Here is a 20,358-nt window from a genome sequence, read left to right on the forward strand (position 1 = left end):
ATTTTCCACTACAAAAGGCATGGCCTTGCTCCAGAACCCCAGGGGGTCATATAGTGATTCTCCCACTGGGGCTTGCCACAGTACCATAGGATCTGCCAGGTTGTTTATCACCATCCAGGCCTGCAGATTCCTTTCCTGTTTTGAGCTACTCTTGATATGCACCTTTTTATGTCTCCTGGTTTAGAAGCCATAGCAGTATTCTCAGATTCTCAGGTGGAATGGCTCCTTCTTAATTGTGGGAGATGCAAGGTGCAGGTATTTACTTAGTTGCCTTTACTTGAATAGCATGTCTTATCAAGCCCTCACTACTGGGACCATAAAAATTTTACTGATGTAATGGGTTCCTGAATCTTTGAGACATTGGTCTCTCTGTGGAGTAAATGTCTTTTGACAAGGCCTTCAGTGTGCTTTCCACTCCTTGGTCCTCTGGCCCAGTTAGCAAGATGTTACTAATATAGTAGGTCACTGAGTGGCTCAGTTGGTTAGGTTTCCAACACTTGGTTTTGGCTCAGGTCATGATCTCAGGGTGGTGGGACTGAGCCCTGTGTCAGGCTCCACACTCAGGTGGGAGTCTCTCGGTCTCCCTTTGCCCCTCCCCCCTCACAAATAAATAATGAATCTTTAAATATATATATATATATATATATATATATATATATATATATATATATATCTTGAGTCACTGTGATGTCCTGCAGAAACTCCAGATGACCCATGCCTCTTTGGACTATATTATGTAAGAAGGTTGCAGAATTAACATAATCCTGTATATAAGTGTGTGCTGTAATCTATGTGAATATGAATTGTTTCTGATCCTGTTTACTTAAAGAAATTAAAAAAAAAAAAAAAAGTTTATTCCTGCAGTCATTGACTGCAAACGGTGCTCCTGGGCCTATTAACCTGCTCTAGCGAACATACCTCTGGTGTGGCAGCTCTAGTTGAAACTAATATTAGATTCAGTTTGTGGCCATCTGCCACCTGCCTCCAGGATTTGCTTGATTTCTTCAGGGACCACACTGTGAATTCTGCACCCAGCAGGGTATTGCACTAATTTCTGCCAGCCCCCCTCCCTTGACTGTGGGTTACAACATTGTCTTGTTTTGTTATTTATTATCTTGGCAGGTGGGCTAGGGCAGGCTTAGTTTCTTCTACCTAGCCTTTCCCAGCGTGGTAACTCTTACACCACAGCCCAACAACTCAAAATAGGGATTGCCCTAATTCCAAGTATGTCTGTTTCAGTGATACATTCAGGAACTGAAGAAACGACCAGCAGGAAGGCTCACATGCGCAGTACTCTTCAAGTGCCTGATACAGCTAGAGCGTTCCGTCCACACGTAGACCACCACTGTTCACCACTGGTGAAAGTTTAAGAGTTGGGCGGGCACCTTCTACCAGGGTTATCTGTGTTACGGCTCTCATCAGTGATGAGGGATCCTCATTGTCATCTAGTCTGTGAACAATTCAACTCTAAAACCCCTTTATACTCCCGATTTTTTTCAGATCACGCCTGGCACCAACTATTGGTAGGTTTTGTTCTCTGAAAAGGGACTCTGAATTACAGTTTAGCGATTCAGACTGTTTATTAGGGAATGCCCTTGGGATCCAAACCGAAGAGAATTATGAAGCAAGATTGGGCAGACTGATCCTGTCTAATTTAAGAGCCCGGAAACATTTTTTTGTTTTATTTTCCTACTTGCATTCTAAACTGACAATTTACTTTATATAAGATAACTTCTACATTCTTAGGCAAAGCCAGTTCCTTCTAAGGTATCACTGATATCCTTTCTCAGGTGTTTATGTGAGTTTTGTTGGGGGGCATGTTGTTTGTTTTTACATAAAAATTTTGTTTCGGGCGCCTGGGTGGCTCAGTGGGTTAAGCCGCTCGGGTCATGATCTCAGGGTCCTGGGATCAAGTCCAGCGTCGGGCTCTCTGCTCAGCGGGGACCCTGCTTCCTCCTCTCTCTCTCTCTGCCTGCCTCTCTGCCTACTTGTGATCTCTGTCAAATAAATAAATAAAATCTTTGAAAAAAAATTTTCTTATTTCTTTGCACTCTAACAAATTCAAGATGGGGATTGGAAAAGAAACTTATTTGAGTAAACCAAGAATAATATATTTTAAAATGAAAATTAGCCTTAAATGTTTTATGATATATTTGTACTATACATCTGTATCCCAGCTGGTAGTGTTCTCACTTAATAAGTTATACATTTCTGTAATGTTCCAGTTTTAAATTATAATCAGTGTTACTGATTAAAAAAAAAAAAAAAGTGATGGATTTTGTGTTTTAAGTATATAATTTACCTTTTTCTCTTTTTAGAAACTATACCCCACCTCCCAAAACTAGTTAATAGTGGCATGGAAGATCCATTTGGTGAGTATTACCTGCATTTTTCTTACTAGATGATATTTGTGGGGTGTTTTCCAAAAAAATCATATTGCAGATTAGAAAGACTAGTTAGGAAGTACTTAAAATTTAAAATAGGCATTTAAAATATGCATCAGCCATGAAAGGGACTCAGCATGCTGGAGTAAGATTTTGATTCAAGCATTTTGTGATTCTTTGCCAAATGTAAAGAAGTCTGGATCTCGTTTTATGGTAGTATAACTTGAAGTACAGTAAAAATGTTACCAATGTTACATTCTGCTCATGCCCAGTTACCCTAGAGGACTGAAGTTCGACACATTGGCTACTGGTACAAGTAATTAGATACTCAGGTTAATATCTGTTATCTCGCTTTGGGAACATGGCTGAAAACTTGGCAAGGTCCAAATTTATCTTCTGCTTTTTTTTTTTTTTTTTTTTTTTTAAAGATTTTATTTATTTGACAGAGAGAGATCACAAGTAGGCAGAGAGGCAGGCAGAGAGAGAGGAGGAAGCAGGCACCCCGCTGAGCAGAGAGCCCGATGTGGGACTCGATCCCAGGACCCTGAGATCATGACCCGAGCCGAAGGCAGCGGCTTAACCCACTGAGCCACCCAGGCGCCCCTTATCTTCTGCTTTTAATGACCCTAAATTGTTATGGTGGGTTTCTGCCACGCCCCCCAACCGTGTCAGCTTACAAATTCATCAGCATAATCCTCAGTGTGAACACTAGAGGGCAGTCACTACTTTTGTCATAAGTTTTATTACCACGTTAATTCTGGAGGGGATTACTTATGAACAGTTTAGTAAACCGTGTTGATTTTGGTTGCCTGGTGACAAATACTAAAGAACATGTACATATGACAAACTCTAGAGTAACATTTGACTACTCCAAAGGTGTTTACTGGAAACTTGTTTTTTCTCTCTGACCTCCTTACCTCACCTTAGGCATAACCTAAATTTAATTGAATCTAATTAATTAAATTTATCATTAAATTAATTAATTTACTAGAGAATACCAAAGGAGAGTTGCTATAGAAGTTATGGTTTGTCGGTAGTCAATTGAAACATAAATGGAGGGACACTTGGGTGGCTCAGTGGGTTAAAGCCTCTGCCTTCAGCTCAGGTCATGATCCCAGAGTCCTGGGATCCAGCCCTGCATGGCTCTCTGCTCAGCGGGGAGCCTGCTTCCTTCACCTCCTCTCTCTCTCTCTGCCTGCCTCTCTGCCTACTTGTGATCTCTGTCAAATAAATAAATAAAATATTTAAAAAAAGAAACATAAATGGAAATGTGCTTTTGATCACCAGTATGAGGAAAAGGTTGTGTTCTGTGCTAGTGAGACTTTTCCTCTTACACTTTAAATCTTGGAATCTGTAACTTGATTAACATTTATACTCATAATGTGGATTCTAGAGAAAAATGGAATTTTCTAAGCTGCTTATAAAACATAATAATATTTGCGGAGTACCTGGGTGGCTCAGTCGGTTAAGTGGCTGCCTTCGGCTGAGGTCATGATCCCAGGGTCCTGCAATTGAGCCCCATATCAGGCTCCAGGCTAGTCCAAGAGCCTGCTTCTCCCTCTCCCTCTGCCTGCTGTTCTGCCACTTGTGCTCTCTATCTCTCTGTCAAACAAATAAATAAAAAATCTTGAAAAAAAAAATATTTGCTAGTTTATGGTCCATTCGATACCATTTGACAAAGAGTAGAATTCTGAATGTAAAATAAGTTTGTTTCTTGGGCGCCTGGGTGGCTCAGTGGGTTAAGCCACTGCCTTCGGCTCCGGTCATGATCTCAGGAGCCCCACATCGGGCTCTCTGCTCAGCAGGGAGCCTGCTTCCTCCTCTCTCTCTCTCCCTGCCTGCCTCTCTGCCTACTTGTGATCTCTCTCTGTCAAATAAATAAATAAAATCTTTTAAAAAATAATAATAAGTTTGTTTCTAAGAAGATGGAGTCCCTTTAAGATAGGGTGAGAATTTTGTTATAATTAGATTAGCTGACAGTTATGTGAATGGTTTGAAAAAGGATTATTTGTTGTATTCTGAAAATAAAAGTGGGAGATATTGACCCATCAAGTTCCAGAGGGACAGACCAAAGGCCTCTGGGACCTTTCCTATATGGACAGATACTTACACATTTCATTATATAATATTTTAATATCACCTTTGTTAATACTGCCACTGGTCCCCATTGGAAGTCTTAAATATTGAGAAGCTGTCAGATTCACTCTGGTGAATATGTCTTCCAAAATTACAATTTTCTTTTGGAAGCCTGACTTATGTCACTGGCAGCAAGTACTGTCCATTTTCTTCATAGTGATAGATACACTTTTATTCAGTTTTGAGAAAATATCTGTCAAATATCTAAGCTGGAATAACATAGTTTGTTATTCAAGTAAAAATGGTATTTCATGAAAAAAGCTGGCTAGTTGAGCTTGCAACTCAACCACCCAAGTACTTTTATTGAAGGTAACTGTTAGACTGCAGTATAAGTTATGTGCATACTTACCACTTCCTTACACAGAAAAATAAAAGGACATGTACTAAAGCATAGAGATTTATTAAAACTGGTAATTTTTACAGCTTTGTCCAGGACATTCTTAAATCAAAACTGGCATTGTCTTTAACTGCAGTAATGTCATGGTGAGGACCGTGAGTCCTGTTACAGTTTGTGCTGCTGCCTTGACTTGCATTAAGGTACCAGCAGTTTTGCTCACTATTGCTTTTGCACCGTTGGTACAGTGTCAACACTGAAAAGGCTAATAGTCATTTAGTTTTATTAAGTAAGTATATAGCTGTACCTCTTAGACTCCTGGAATGATCTCAGGGATCCCCAGGCATCAGGTGACCATCTTTGCTTCAGTTTCCTGAAGTTTAAGGAGTCTGTTCCATGGAAGAAAAGCAACTCTGGGCAGAGTCAGGACTTGTCCTGGAAATTGTACTGGGCAGGGCTCCAGTGTGCACCCAGTCTTGGACAGGTAGCAGAAGTATGGTCAGAGGAAGTGAGCAGTTCTGAGTTCTGTGATTTCTCCCAGATTGACCATGATCCACCTATAGCTTTCAGGAGCTCGTTAAACTGCTGAGTGTTTTGAGAAGAAATTTATCAACACTTCAGTCAAGAAAAGCCGAGGACCGTGCTTACCTGGGCACTACATTCTTATATTCAAAAAGAGGATAAATGGCAGCAAAGATCGTAGTGATGGCAGCCTTCAGTGTGTCTCTTGGGTCACTGTTCCAATCTGGACAGATGTCTCTCTGGGTGTGGTGCACAGGTGTCATCCTGGATAGCACTACTAATCTGGGGACATGGTTCAGTCCTGTGTCATCTTATTGATGGCCAGGTGCTTCTCAGTGCTGGGCCTCCAAGAAATTTCCTGGTTCTCACCTCTTTCTCCTTTAGCTCTGCCTCCTGGAGGAATTCTTTGCCTTTATCCTCACTTGAAATTTTCTTTTCTACTCTTAAATTCTGAATTTCTGGGAGGTTTTATTCGGGGAATGTTTCTTTCATAGTATCCTTTTATTGTTTCAGCAACCTGTCTTTGCCTTGCACAGTCCCTTTTCCCCTAAAGTTGCTTTTCTGTGTTTGTTTTGATCTGTTTTATGTTAGGGTTTTCCTCTGATGTCTCATAATAATTAGCTGTCTGCTCATGATTAAGAGTGGGAAGCTTTAAATTAGAAGCTTTGAACGCATAGACTGATTACCTCTGGGCCTTTCTGTAGGGTGAGCTTCTTGTCCATCTTGTTGAAGAAAAAGCCCCAAGTCAGTAGGAGCAGATTTTCCCATCACTGACTAGATGTCTAGATGGTAAGGAGAGAAGAGGACTTGGCGGGGGGAGCGGGGAGATGCTCCATTCAACTCCATTGTGCACGTGGTTGCCTAATGCCCCTCAGTTTTCAGTGCTGTATTCCCACCCTCGACTGTCTTCTGTGTCACCAGTCCAGAAACCAATTGTTTTATTCCTTCCAAGAAACAGACCTCTTGAATTCTGCCACTGTTAGTGTGGGACAGACATTCTAAGTCATGGAGTGGAGAAGGTTGATGAAGGAATGAAACGGTTTTTACCCTGATTCTCTTTATTTTATTTCCCTCCCTTTCATCCAGTTCCATAGGTACCTGGCAGAATTCAATGAAAGTATTATTAATCTGTATTAATAATTTATAGCGGGGGTAGTGGGGGGGAGTAATGACCGCACTGTATGTTAAGTGCTAGAAGGAAGCAAAAGAAGATGGAAGATGTGTGTTTAGTTCATGCTACTGTGATGTTTCATACCTCTCGGCTTTTAAAAATGGCTCATTACTACTTCTGCTTGCTTTCTTCCTCCCTTATCATCTGTTTATGGGTGAACAGCCACTTTCCCCAAAGCATGCCAGAAGAAAAGGGACTGGAACCCTGTCATATGAAGCTCCAAAAGGTTTATTTGGAGTAGGAGAGAATCTATATACTAAATTGCCTTCCCAAAATCTTCTGACAACTTTATTAAGTTTCTATACACCCTCCCTTCCATAGAAGTGAACACAATTTGTTGGAAAATATTTTTTTAATGTGCTTTATGAAATAATTATTATAATCATATATATATTTACTTACTTACTTACTTGCTTACTTGTCAGAGAGAGTGCACAAGCAGGGGGAGTGGCAGCCGGAGGGAAAAGCAGGCTTTCCGCGGAGCAAGGAGCCCAATGTGGGACTTGATCCCAGGACACTGGGATCGTGACTTGAGCCAAAGGCTGAGGCTTAACCTGCTGAGCCACCCAGGTGTCCCTTAATGAAATAAGTATTTAATGAGATAGATTATTAATATGAAGTCTGAATTTGAAGCTAGTTGCAAAGGCTTTTATTCATATGCATGGTATTTTAGGAACAGATTTATAAGGTAATATCTCTTTCGGATTAAAATTCGTATCATGTAGGAATATGAGAAGAGTTGTGTTGAAGTGGTAAACAGAAGCTGTATCTAAACAAATAAAAATTATTTTCTTCCTGTTCTGTATCTGAATTCATAAATCATTATTGTGTTATAATGGGGTTTTTCCTAGCTTTTCAAGGACAGTTGTTCAGGAGCCATGCTCAAAGCTAATACACTTAACTTCAAAGTTCGTGGGAAAACAGGATGCCTGGCTGGCTGGGTCAGTAGAGCATGTGACTCTTGGTTTTGGGCTTATGAGTTTGAGCCCCACATTGGGTGTAGAGATTTCTTTAAAAAAAAAAATCTTTAAAAAAAAAAAGTTCATGGGAAAACATTTTGTGATGCTAATCATCACAAAATGTTGTTACCACTTGAAGTTCTAAATGTTTTAATAACACAGTCTTCACTCCCTCTGCTTTAAGAATGAAGACCAAAATATGAACTTAATTAGTTTTGAGATCCTTAGGGAGTAAGAGATAAATTCCTCTGGAATTAAACTGTGCCAAAAATTATAGTAGTTCTATTTTTTTCCTGTGGTTTTAAATAGAAATTTTTTTAAAAAGCATTATGATAAACTTATATTATCTTCCTTTCCTGTTAGGACTATAAACTTATGGAGGGCAAGATCTTCCTACTGTTATATCCCACTGCCCAAGAATAAGCACACAATACATATTTGTATGTATTTCTTACCATGGTTTTAAATATTCTTCATAAAGTAGAATTACCAAGGGTATGGGGGTGGCTCAGTTGGTCAAACAACTGTCTCCTGGTTTTAGCTAGGGTCATGATCTCATGGTTTTGAGATCAAGAACCAAGTCAGGCTCTGTGCTCAGTGTGAAGTCTGCCTCTCTACTTCTCTACTTCCTCTCCCTCTCAAATAAACAAATAAAATTTTTATTTAAAAAAAAAAAAAAAAAAAAGCAGGGACGCCTGGGTGGCTCAGTTGGTTGAGCGGCTGCCTTCGGCTCAGGTCATGATCCCAACATCCTAGGATCGAGTCCCACATCAGGCTCCTTGCTCCGCAGGGAGCCTGCTTCTCCCTCTGACTCTGCCTTCCACTCTGTCTGCCTGTGTTCGCTCTCGCTCTCTCTTTGACAAATAAATAAATAAAATCTTTAAAAAAAAAAAAAAAAAAAAAAGGCAGAGGGGTTCCTGCGTGGCTCAGGTTAAGCATCTACCTTCAGCTTAGGTCATGATTCCAGGGTCCTGGGATCGAGTCCTGCATCAGGTTCCGTGCTCAGCGCGGAGCCTACTTCTCTCCCTTTGCCTGCTGCTCCCCCTGCTTGTGCTCATGCTCTGTCTCAGTCAAATAAATAAATAAAATCTTTTTTAAAAAATTAAATTAAAAAAAAGTAGAATCACCAGTATTAAGGGAAATAGAACGTGCAGAACCCCAGCTTCTATCAACTTTAATAGCACAAGATACCATGTAATTTTTTTTTTTCTGTCAGTAGAAAAAGATGAACCGTAGTGGTAATACAAGCCTGAAAAGTAATAATACTGTCATCCTGGACCATCTCCATATCCTCTTACTACTTTTCATCATTTCTGACTGCTTCTTTGCACCTAGAACATCATAGCAAATATAATAAGTTGGCTAAATGTGTAGACTGGTTTCCGTCTGCATTTACTTTTGCATACTGAGCTTTTATCAATGTGTCATGGACACTGCATAGGCAGTGATTATTAAAATTAAAATTAAAAGGAAGTAATAGGAGAGATGGATGGCTTCACTTAGCATTTTGTATCTGCCTGTATGGTTTGCATCCTCTAACTATATATGTGTGTTACCTTTATTTTTCAAAACATAAGCAGGGATTTTATTTGGGTTGTAGTATTAAGGAAATTATTGTTTCTTTTTTATATTTCTCAGTGTTAAAAATAAAATGTATAGGGGCACTTGGGTGGCTCAGTCGTTAAGCAGCTGCCTTCGGCTTGGGTCATGATCCTGGGTACTGGGATTGAGCCCCGCATGGGACTCCCTGCTCAGGGGAAAACCTGCTTCTCCCTCTCCCCTTCCCCGTGCTTGTGTTCCCTCTCTCGCTGTGTCTCGCTCTGTCAAATAAATAAAATCTTTAAAAAAATTAAAATTAAATGTGTAAAACTAATTTTTTAAAGGAGGTAAAAGACAATAAAAGGTTTTGTTAAAGGGAATTAAATACTGGTCATTTTATATGCACAGCTTAGTGGCTGTACCTCAAATAACCACGTTACCGTGTTACCTCTCTGGTTAATAAATGTGGCCGTTTAAAATATAAGACATTTTATTCCTTTTTTTTTTTTTTTAAGATTTTATTTATTTATTTATTTGTCAAAGAGAGAGAGAGAGAGAGAGAGAGCACGCACAAGCAGAGTAGCAGGCAGAGGCAGAGAGAGAAGCAGGCTCCCTGCCGAGCAAGGAGCCCCAGGCAGTACTCGATCCCAGGAACCTGGGATCATGACCCAAACCAAAGGCAGCGGCTTGGCTGACTGAGCCACCAAGGTGTCCCCATTTTATTCTTCTTAGGAACTAGATTCAACCTACTCTATCAAACTCGGACACAATTGACTTGTTCCTCATCCACTCACTGAACACTCATCCGGTGTTCAGTAAACAGTACAGGTCAGTAAACACCCAGCAAAAGCAAGGCAGCATGTCCTAACAGTTAAGCCCTCAGGCTCCAGAGTCAGACAAACCTGATTTCAGATCCCAGTTCTGCCATTTCTTGGCTATGTCCTTTTAGGCATTACAGTTAGTTGTCAAGCTTCAATTTATCTGAAAAGTAAGGATATGGATTTTGCCTTTCCCACAAGGTTGCTGTAAGAATTAAATGAATGAATGTGGTGTGCCTGGGTGGCTCAGTGGGTTAAGCCTCTGCCTTTGGTTCAGGTCATCATCTCAGGGCCTGGGATCAAGCCCCACACCAGTCTCCCTGCTCAGCGGGGACACTGTTTCCCCTCACCCCCGCCTGCCTCTGTGCCTCCTTGTGATCTCTGTCTGTCAAATAAATAAATAAATAAATTTTTAAATGAACTAATGCTTGTAATATTTGTAACATGGTGCCAAATACATAGTAAATATGTAATAGCTATAATGTCTTTAGTGCTAATATTTTTTTTTTTTTAATGATTTTACTTATTTATTTGGGGGGAGTGCAGAGCAGGAGAGCACTGAGCAGGGGCAGTAGCAGAGGGACAAGCAGATACCTTGCTGAGTGTGGAACCTGACTCTGAGATCATGACCTGAGCCACAGTCCGATGCTTAATCAACTGAGCCACCCAGGTGACCCCCCTCCTTTTAAGTAATCTCTAATCTCCCCACTCAATTGGGGGCTCAAACTCAAGACCTTGAGATCCAGAGTCACATGTCCTACTGACTGAGCCAGTCAGATACCCCTAATCCTGGTTCCTAGGGAGCTTTCAATCTGGGTTAACCAGTTACAAGATACTCCATAGGATTTTTTTTTAAACCTATTTGTTGTTCATTGAGATAATTTATATACAATAATAATTTATATACAAAAATTTATATACAATTTATATATACCCTTTATAGGTATATATTCCTGTTTTTTTTTACAAACATGTAAGATTGTGTAACCCATACTACAATCAGGATAATAGGGTATTTCCTTCACCCAATAACTACCCTCCTTACTTTTTAAATAATCTCACTCTCTTCCCTCCACCCCCAGCCCCTGGCAACAACTTGAACCTGAATTCTGCCCTTTTTCTATTATGTTATATAGACAAAATTGTACAGCACATAGGCTTTTCTGGTTTTTTCCACTTAGCATGATGCTGTTTAGATTCATACATGCAGCTGCATGTAATTCATTCCTTTCATACTTTTTCCAAAATGTCATATAGTTGGAATCCTACATAGCCTTTGAAAATGACTTCTTTCACTTAGTGATAGGTATTTAAGGTTCCTCCATGTCTTTTCAGAGCCTGATGCGACCTTTCTTTTTGTTGCTGAATACTATTCCATTGTTTAGATGTACCACAGTTCATTCATTCACCTACTGAAGGACATCTTGGTTGCTTCCAAGTTATGGCAGTTATGAATAAAGCCGCTGTAAATGTGTATGCAGGTTTCTGTGAGCACATAATTTTCAATTTTTCTTTTTATTTGAGAAAGAGCGAGCAGAGCAAGTGAGAGAGAACACAAGTAGGGGACAGGACAGTGGGACAGGGAGAAACAGGCTCCCCACACAACAGGGAGCTCAACATGTGGCTCAATCCCAAGACTGGGATAATGACCTGAACCAAAGGTAGAGAGTTAACTGAGCCACCCAGGCACCCTTAAAAGTTTCCAGTTATTTGGGTGAATACCAAGGAGTGTAGTTGTTGGAACATATTGGTATGAGTATATTTAGGTTTGTAAGAAACTTCCAGATTGTATTCCAAAGAGACTTTCCCATTTTGCATTCCCACTAGCAGTGAATGAGCCTTCCTATTGCTCCACATCCTCACCATCATTTGATATTATCAATGTCTTGGATTTTGGTCATTCTAATTGGTGTGTAGTTGTATCTAACTGTGACTTTAATATGCAGTTCCCCCATGACTAATGATGCTGACTGACTTGTGTGTTTAATTTGATAAAATCCAGGTTTGTTTTGTTTTGTTTTTAAGATTTCATTTATTTATTTGACAGAGATCACAAGTAGGCAGAGAGACAGGCAGAGAGACAGGCAGAGAGGAGGACGCAGGCTCACTGCTGAGCAGAGAGTCCGATGCAGGGCTCGATCCCAGGACCCTGGGATCACGACCCAAGCTGAAGGCAAAGGCTTAACCCACTGAGCCACCCAGGCACCCCATCCAGTTTTTTATTTTATGGTTTGTGGTCTTTGGTTATTTTTTTTTTTTAAGATTTTATTTATTTATCAGAGAGAGAGAGAGAAAGAGCAACAGACAGAGGGAGAAGCACGCTCCCTGCTTGAGCAAGGAGCCTGATGCAGGACTCGATTCCAGGACCATAGGATCATGATCTGAGCCAAAAGCAGATGCATAGTGGATTGAGCCACCCAGGTGGCCCAGGGCTCTTTGTCTTCTAAGAAGTCTTTGCTTAACCCAGTATCACAGAGATATTTCTCTATTTTTTCTTTAAAATGTCTTATAAGGGGACACCTGGGTGGCTCAGTTGGTTAAGCAGCTGCCTTCAGCTCAGGTCATGATCCCAGCGTCCTGGGATCGAGTCCCGCATCGGGCTCCTTGCTCGGCAGGGATCCTGCTTCTCCCTCTGCCTCTGCCTGCCATTCTGTCTGCCTGTGCTTGCTCTCTCTCTCTCTCTCTCTCTCTCTCTCTCTCTGACAAATAAATAAATAAAATCTTTTAAAAAAATAAAAATTTAAAAAAATAAATAAAAATAAAATGTCTTACAGGTTTTTCATTTAGGTCAATGATACTCTTTGAGTTAATTCTTGAATATGGTGCAGTGTTGAAAATACTCTCTGTCCTCTGCTAAGTTACTTTGGCACTTCTGTTGAATTCCGGATGAAATGGGCAGTTTTCAGGATGCCTGGGTGGCTCAGCCAATTAAATGTCTGCCTTTGGCTCAGGTCATGATCATAAGGTCCTGGGATCTAGAGCTGCAGTGGGCTCCCTCCTTGCTCAGTGGGGAGCCTGCTTCTCCTCTCTCTGCCACTTCCCCTGCTTGTGCTCACTCTCTCTCTCCCTGATTAAAAAAAGAAGAAGAAAAAGAAAAAAAATGGGCAATTTTCTAGGAAAATATAACTTACCAAAGTGGCTTAAGAAGTAAAGATCCCATAGGGACTAATCATCATGGAAGAAATGTTAAAATGTATCTAAGCTCAGTGGGTTTAATGATAATTTCATTGATAGTGTGAGGAAGCAAATAATTAGAATGATATATCAAAAAAAAAAAAAGAATGCTTTATCAACTGTAGGAGAGAAAAAAAAAAGAAAATATGCCCATTTATTTTCTAAATCTCACAAGATCTTGATAACTGTAAGCTGACAAAGGTAGCACAAAAATAAAAGTGACCTGGGGGCTCAGTCAGTTAAGTGTCTGCCTTCAGCTCACGTCATGATCTCAGGGGCCTGGGATGGAGTGCCACTTCAGGCTCCCTGCTCAGCGGGGAATCTGCTTCTCCCGCTCCTCTGCTTCTCCCCCTCCACCCACCTATGTGCTTTCTCTCTTTCTCTCTCTCAAATAAATAAATAAAATCTTGAAAAAAATAAAAACAAAAGACAAAAGTGACATTTGTTCTATCTCAAGAAATACAGTTCTGGAAAAGCTATATAAAGTACTTGCAGATTAAATCTAATAAACATTGTTGTGTTTTTTTCTGATTATAATGATAATACATATTTCTTCCAGGAAAATTAGAAAATATAAAGTGGTATGAAGAAGAAACTCTTATGCCCAGTGATAACTGATTATCATTGATACCATTCTCATATATCTGCTTCCATGATCTTTTCCAGAACAATTACCTGTATAATCATACATTTTTTAAAGATTTATTTATTTATTTGAGAGAGAGAGAAAGCACAAGCGGGAGGGACAGAGGAAGGGAGAATATTAAACAGACTCAGCACTGAGTGTGGAGTCCAATGCAGGGCTTGGCACCAGGCTTGATCTCATGACCCTGAGATCATCACCTGAGCCAAAATCAAAAGTTGGATGCGTAACAGTTGACTGTGCCACCCAACTGCCACACTTGTATAGTTATACATTTCTAACATACCTATTCAGAACTTTTTTTCCCCATTTGATATGTCAAATATCTCAGTATATTAAAGGAATATGACCAAATTTAGGACCCAAAGATATTAAAGAATCTATAAATCTATAATATATAGATATGTAATATATCTATATATATCTAGAATATATAGCTATATAAATCTATAAATAATAACACATTAATATATCAGTAAATCAAATAACAGGAAGAAAATTATATGCTCATTTCTGGAGGTGACAAGAATTTTTGATAAAATTTAACTGTTCCAGCAAAAAACTTTTCTATACTAAGAATGGAATGATTTTTTTAAAAAACAAAAAGCACCTACCTGCATTGCTACTAAATTGATTTAAAAGTTGGTAGCATTAAGAAACATTTAGTAGAAATTAGATATAATTTCTTTTGACCACCACTGCCCAGTGATAACACATAGCATAACTGTTGTATATATCCTTTTCGTTCCTTTTTTTTCCTTTTACGATATGTTTACATACTCCTTAAACATGATAAAGAATGACTGTCTGAAATACTGAAGAAATGACCACTAGAGTAAGAAGAGGACAGTCTGCTCAACAAGTCTACTGTTCCCTTATTGTGTAAATTTCAAAAAGGTTTTTGAAACTTTTACGTATTATTACGTGATAAATAAATATCCTTAGTTTTAAAAAATGTATTTCCTCAACTTTCTTTCAATTTCAGATTAAAGTATGATTTAATTTATTTAAAATTAAATTTTAAAGTTTTAAAGTTTTAAATTTAAAAATCCTTAAGTTTAAGGGTTTAAAAGTTGATTTGGGGAGTTCTTAGTATAGTAAGACAAACACTAATCTACAGAGGTATAGTTCCAATAATGAATGAGTTAATTATATATTTGTTGGCCAATATTACTCTATCTTCAGAAGAATGCTCCTAAGAGAATCAGCTGAAAAAGAGTTCAATAAAATAGCTGACAAAGGGGTACCTGGGTGGCTCAATTGGTTAGGCCCAGGCCACTGATCCGAGAGTCCTAGGATGGAGTCCTGCATCAGGCTCCCTGCTCAGTGGGGAGCCTGCTTCTCCCTCTGACCCACACCCATCTCATGCTTTCTCACTCTCTTTCTCAAATAAATAAATAAAATCTTAAAAAAAAATAATTGACTAAATGCAAAATAATTGTCCAAAAGTGAATCATTTAAGTGTATGTATAATAAATTATATCAAAAAACCACAGGAATTAAAAGTCATTTACAAAAAGAAAAAAAAAGTTGTTTACAGTAACAACCCAAATTATGAGATACCTAAGAATGATTTGTTGTAGAGGAGTGAACAGATGCATTGTGTCAAAAAATGGGAAAAATTGGGGTGCCTAGGTGGCTCAGTTGGTTAAGCCTCCGCCTCTTGATTTTGCCTCAGGTCATGATCTCAGGGCGGTAAGATCAGCATCTGGCTCTGCCCTTAAAGGGTATCTGCTAGAGGGCACCTGGGTGGCTCAGTGGTTAGTTAAGCTGCTGCCTTCAGCTCAGGTCATGATCTCGGGGTCCTGAGATCGAGTCCCGCATCGGGCTCTCTGCTCGGCAGGGAGCCTGCTCCCCTCTCTCTCTCTGCCTGCCTCTCCATCTACTTGTGATTTCTCTCTGTCAAATAAATAAATAAAATCTTTAAAAAAAAAAAAAAAAAAGGGTATCTGCTAGAGATTCTTTCCCTGTTCCACCCCCCGCCCATATACTCTCTCTCTCTCAAATAAATACAAAGAAAAAAAATGGAAAAAATTATTGGTGCCATGTATTAGTAAATTTACTGTATGGATCTAATGCAGTTCTAATAATTAAAGTGAATTTATATTGGCTTGTGATATTTGGCACAGTGTACAAAATATAACTTAGAAAAAAATAAAGTAGTTAACAAACTGTCCTTCTTTGCTGATTTACGATGCCATATCAGTCAAGCTAGGGTCTGTAAGATCTCAAGTGTATTTTTGGACTGTCTATTCTGTTCTATTGAACCACCTGTCAGGTTTTACACCAGTTCTACTTTATTATTATTATTATTATTTTAAGATTTATTTTTTTCAGAGAGAGTGCATGAGTAGGGCAATGAGCAGAGGGAGAGGGCAAGCAGACTCCTGGCTGAGCAGGCATCCTGAAGCAGGGCTCCCTCCCACAACCTTGAGATCCTGACCTGAGCCAAAACCAAGAGCTGGACATTGAACCGGCTGAGCCAACCAGACGCCCTTGTTTATTATTGTACTAGTCATATTTTAAGATCTAAAATAATAGCCCTTTATTATTCTACTTTTTTAAGCTTTTCTTCGCTGTTTATTTAAAGAAATAACCTTGATAAAGAGCAGTGTGCACAGCACAGTGATTATGGCATATTCCCATTTAAAAGTGTATTATTATTTTTTTATTAACGTATAATGTATTATTAGCCCCAGGGGTACAGGTCTGTGAATCGCCATAAAAGTGTATTATTTTTACTAAATAAAAAAAGCCTTTAAGGTTTTTGAAACTTTTACGTATTAATATTACGTGATAAATAAATATCCTTAATTTTAAAAAATGTATTTCCTCAACTTTCTTTCAATTTCAGATTAAAGTATGATTTAATTTATTTAAAATTAAATTTAAAAGTTTTAAAGTTTTAAATTTAAAAATCCTTAAGTTTAAGGGTTTAAAAGTTGATAATAAGACTAGTATAAACATTTCCCATTTCAAAATAGCTTCAGTGGTTGTCATCGTGGGCTTGATCAGAGTTCTGTCATATTAAAAATGACCTCTCTTGGGGCACCTGGGTGGTTCAGTCAGTCAAGCGTCTGCCTTTGGTTCAGGTCAGGATCCCAGTATTCTGGGATCGAGTCCCGCATCAGGCTTCCCTGCTCAGCAGCAAATCTGCTTCTCCTTCTCCCACTCCTCCTACTTGTGTTCTTTCTCTCGTTTCTCTCTCTAATAAGTAAATAAGGTTTAAATTTAAAAAAAATAAATAAAATAAATGACTTTTCATGGTAGGCCTTTGACTTGACTGAAGAACAGCATAGTATGTACAAGACTGCTCTTTGAACATCAGAGGAGTCCAGAACACATGCATGTGCGCATGCGTGTGCACGCGCACACGCACACACACCACATACCCCCCGCCACGTGCACACGCACACACACACCCCACACCCCTGTAATGGAGGCTTCCGTTTCAAGAAGGTGATAGCAGTATAATGGATTGTTTGTGGAACGGTGCCGGTGCCTTTCAGTTCCTTACTGAAGATTTGTTTTTTTTCCTTATCAAACCAGTGTTTTTCTGTTAGTAGCCAGAACATCAGATCAGATTGTAGTCTGTAGCTACTGCTTTCCATTTTTTCTACTTTGTAAGATTAAATACTACATTTGACTTGACTATTTAAATATTTTTAAATTTCATATTTAAATTCCCTTTGATGATTCTATATCTTGTTTTTCCTCATTAATCTACCCAAATAATTTAAATGCTATAAAACAGGTGAGTTTGGCTGCTTTCTTTTGTCCACTTCCCACCTCCAGGCCCCAGAGGTCAGTCTCTTCCTTTTTCAGTTTAGAGCTCAATAATCAAAAGGTTTGAATAGCAAGAGCCCTTGTTATGTCTGAAATAATAAAAGAAAGAAGTGGCACCCAAGAAAAGACATTCTTGCTAGGTGGAGCTTGGCCAGTACTAAAGGGATGTGCTTGTTTAGTTCTGGTTTTAATCTCATAATGTATCCAAGGCCAGTGGCTTAACATCAGTTACAGTGAAGTTCAATTAGATTTGCTTGATCATTTATTTTCATACTCACTGTATACCCTCACTTCACCAAAAGATGAAAAGGTTGGATGGTTGGATGACTAGCTGGCAGACCAATTCATTAATTCATGAATTACACTGCCCTAGCTCCCATGGAGGAGAAAAAAAATGAGTAAGATACTGTTTGAACTCTCAAAGAGGAGGTTAAGAACTGTCAATGTGAGGCAGAATGAAGAAATGTTTTTATACATACACAGAGTTGTGTTACTGGAATTTTATGTCATCTTATTCAGCATGACTTGTATAAGGAAGTTATTAAAACAAAACTTGCTTGTATAGCTATATATTTCCTTTTCTATATATGTGATCTTTGAATAGTTTGGTGGTGATTCCTCTTTTTTTCTTGCCCCTCCCCCACCATGGTGATTTCCTTAAGGAGAATTTTTGTTGTATTTGTCTTGTATCAAGAGAATTTGGAGAACATGGGGAAATTGGAAAAACTAGGGACTTCCTAATTACCTTAAAGATACAAATAGAGGCTTCTGTGTAGTATAGTCAGTTAAGCGTCTGACTCTTGATTTCAGCTCAGGGGATGATCTCAGTGTCCTGAGGTCCAGCCCCAAGTTGGTTTCCATGCTAAGCAGGGAGTCGGTTTGAGGTCCTCTCTCCCCCTTCCCCTCCACCCACATTCTCTCTTCTCTCTCTCTCTCTCTCTCTCAAATAAGTCTTTAAAAAAAGATATAGAGGGGTGCCTGGGTGGCTCAGTGGGTTAAGCCACTGCCTTTGGCTCAGGTCATGATCTCAGGGTCCTGGGATCGAGCCCCGCATCGGGCTCTCTGCTTGGCAGGGAGCCTGCTTCCTCCTCTCTCTCTGCCTGCCTTTCTGCCTACTTGTGATCTCTCTCTGTCAAATAAATAAATAAAATCTTAAAAAAAAAAAAAATAGAGAGGGACTCCTGGGTGGCTCAGTTGGTTGGACGACTGCCTTCGGCTCAGGTCATGATCCCGGAGTCCCTGGATCGAGTCCCGCGTCGGGCTCCCAGCTCCATGGGGAGTCTGCTTCTTCCTCTGACCTTCTCCTCGCTCATGCTCTCTCTCTCACTGTCTCTCTCTCAAATGAATAAATAAAATCTTTAAAAAAAAAAATAGAGAGAGAGACAGTACCTGGTGATGAAACATAGTTTTATATTGCTAATAATACCCCCAGAGTGGGTTAAAGGTGCATCAGTAATTTGTGTCTCTCATGAAACACTGGAGCTTGAGTATTTTTGTTGTAGGTTTAATTTGAGGAGTGGTAGAAATGTCTTTGTCCCAAATAGCCAACTTTTCTTGAATTTAGACCTTTCATTTATTTTCTAAGAAATTCCTCTAAAAATTGGTTTTATGATAAGAAGCATTATTCTTATTGGTGGCCATACTGGAAATGTCAGGGATGAGCCAAGAGAACAAGTATTTGTTTAACAGTGCCATTTTGGACAGTTTAAATAACTGCTCTGTTCCCAAATTTTACTTTTGTTAAAGTAATGACTCCTAGGGTTTTTCTCTAAGGTTAAAAATAAATTGTGTAAGAGCGCCTGGATGGCTCAGTCGTTAAGCATCTGCCTTCAGCTCAGGTCATGATCCCGGGGTTCTGGGTTCAAGCCCCGCATCAGGCTCACTGCTTGGCGGGAAGCCTGCTTCTCCTTCTTCCACTCCCCCTGCTGTGTTCCCTCTCTTCCTCTCTCTCTCTCTCTGTCAAATAAATAAAGAAAATCTTAAAAAATTAAATAAATAAATAGTGTGAATTCAATGTATGTTTAGTTCTACAATGTATTAGTAGGAGTAGAGATTCACCTCCAGATTACTTACATACAAACTCCAGTTTTGCCATTTACAAGCGCTGAACTCACTGGACAAGTTTAACCCCTGTGTGGCTCAGTTCCCTCATCTGTTAAGTGGAATAATAAATGGAATCCTTTTTATGTGCTTGTTGTGAGAATTAGATTAATTAATACATGTAAAACACTTAGAACAGGAGCGCCTGTGTGGCTTAAGTTGTTTAAGCGTCAGCCTCTTGATTTCGGCTCAGGTCATGATCTCAGGGTCATGGGATAGAGCCCTGGTCTGGCTCCATGCTGAGCGTGGAGTCAGCTTGAGATTCTCTCTCTCCTTGTGCCCCTCTCTCTGCTCCTGCTGGTGCGTGCTCTCTCTCTCTCCCCCTCTCTGAAATAAATAAATCTTAAAAAAAAAAAAAAAAACAGTCCCTGGCATTATAATACATGCTCAGTTAATGTTAGCTATTACTATTCATAGACAATGAGAGGAAAGAATGTATGGGAAATTGAACTTACTCTTTCTAAGGTTTAGCTTTCTTCTTCATCAGATCTTTTGTTAGAGATGTTCATATGTAACAAAATAGATAATTTAGTATTATTTTATTTCTTCATGTTCTGATTTTTCTGATGGAAACTTTTACCATGTAATGAAATGATTAGGAAACACTGATGAAAGGGAGAAAAAGCAGAGATAAGAAATCAGCTTTGAGTGATTAAAAACTCCTAGTGCTGTTTTAGTCCTTGTAACTTAACTGTTTCTCTTAGAAACTAGAAGAGGAGAGGGGAGCAAGGGGAAGGGTGTTAATCAGTTTTTTATAAATCTTAAAACAACTATAATCAAAAGATTGTGTTG

At 39.3% G+C, this 20,358-nt stretch overlaps 1 protein-coding gene and 1 long non-coding RNA gene across 4 annotated transcripts in view; one reads left to right on the forward strand and one right to left on the reverse strand.

Annotated features, from left to right (window-relative positions):
• Positions 1 to 20,358, forward strand: part of PHACTR4 (phosphatase and actin regulator 4) — a 109,023-nt gene that overhangs the window by 21,517 nt on the left and 67,148 nt on the right. For all 3 annotated transcript variants that reach the window (XM_059137964.1, XM_059137961.1, XM_059137962.1), the window contains exon 2: positions 2,319 to 2,372. Coding sequence is in view for 2 of the 3 variants with exons in the window: in XM_059137961.1 (XP_058993944.1) it covers positions 2,357 to 2,372 (16 nt within the window). In the remaining variant the exon portion in view is untranslated. The remainder of the gene's footprint in view (positions 1 to 2,318; positions 2,373 to 20,358) is intronic.
• LOC131810253 (uncharacterized) overlaps positions 4,907 to 20,358 on the reverse strand; it is a 30,155-nt gene continuing 14,703 nt past the window's right edge. The window contains exon 2 of the long non-coding RNA XR_009345502.1: positions 4,907 to 6,474. This is a non-coding gene — a long non-coding RNA (uncharacterized LOC131810253). The remainder of the gene's footprint in view (positions 6,475 to 20,358) is intronic.

The sequence above is a fragment of the Mustela lutreola genome, chromosome 10, assembly GCF_030435805.1.
Source record: "Mustela lutreola isolate mMusLut2 chromosome 10, mMusLut2.pri, whole genome shotgun sequence".
In the NCBI taxonomy this organism is placed as follows: Eukaryota; Metazoa; Chordata; class Mammalia; order Carnivora; family Mustelidae; genus Mustela; species Mustela lutreola.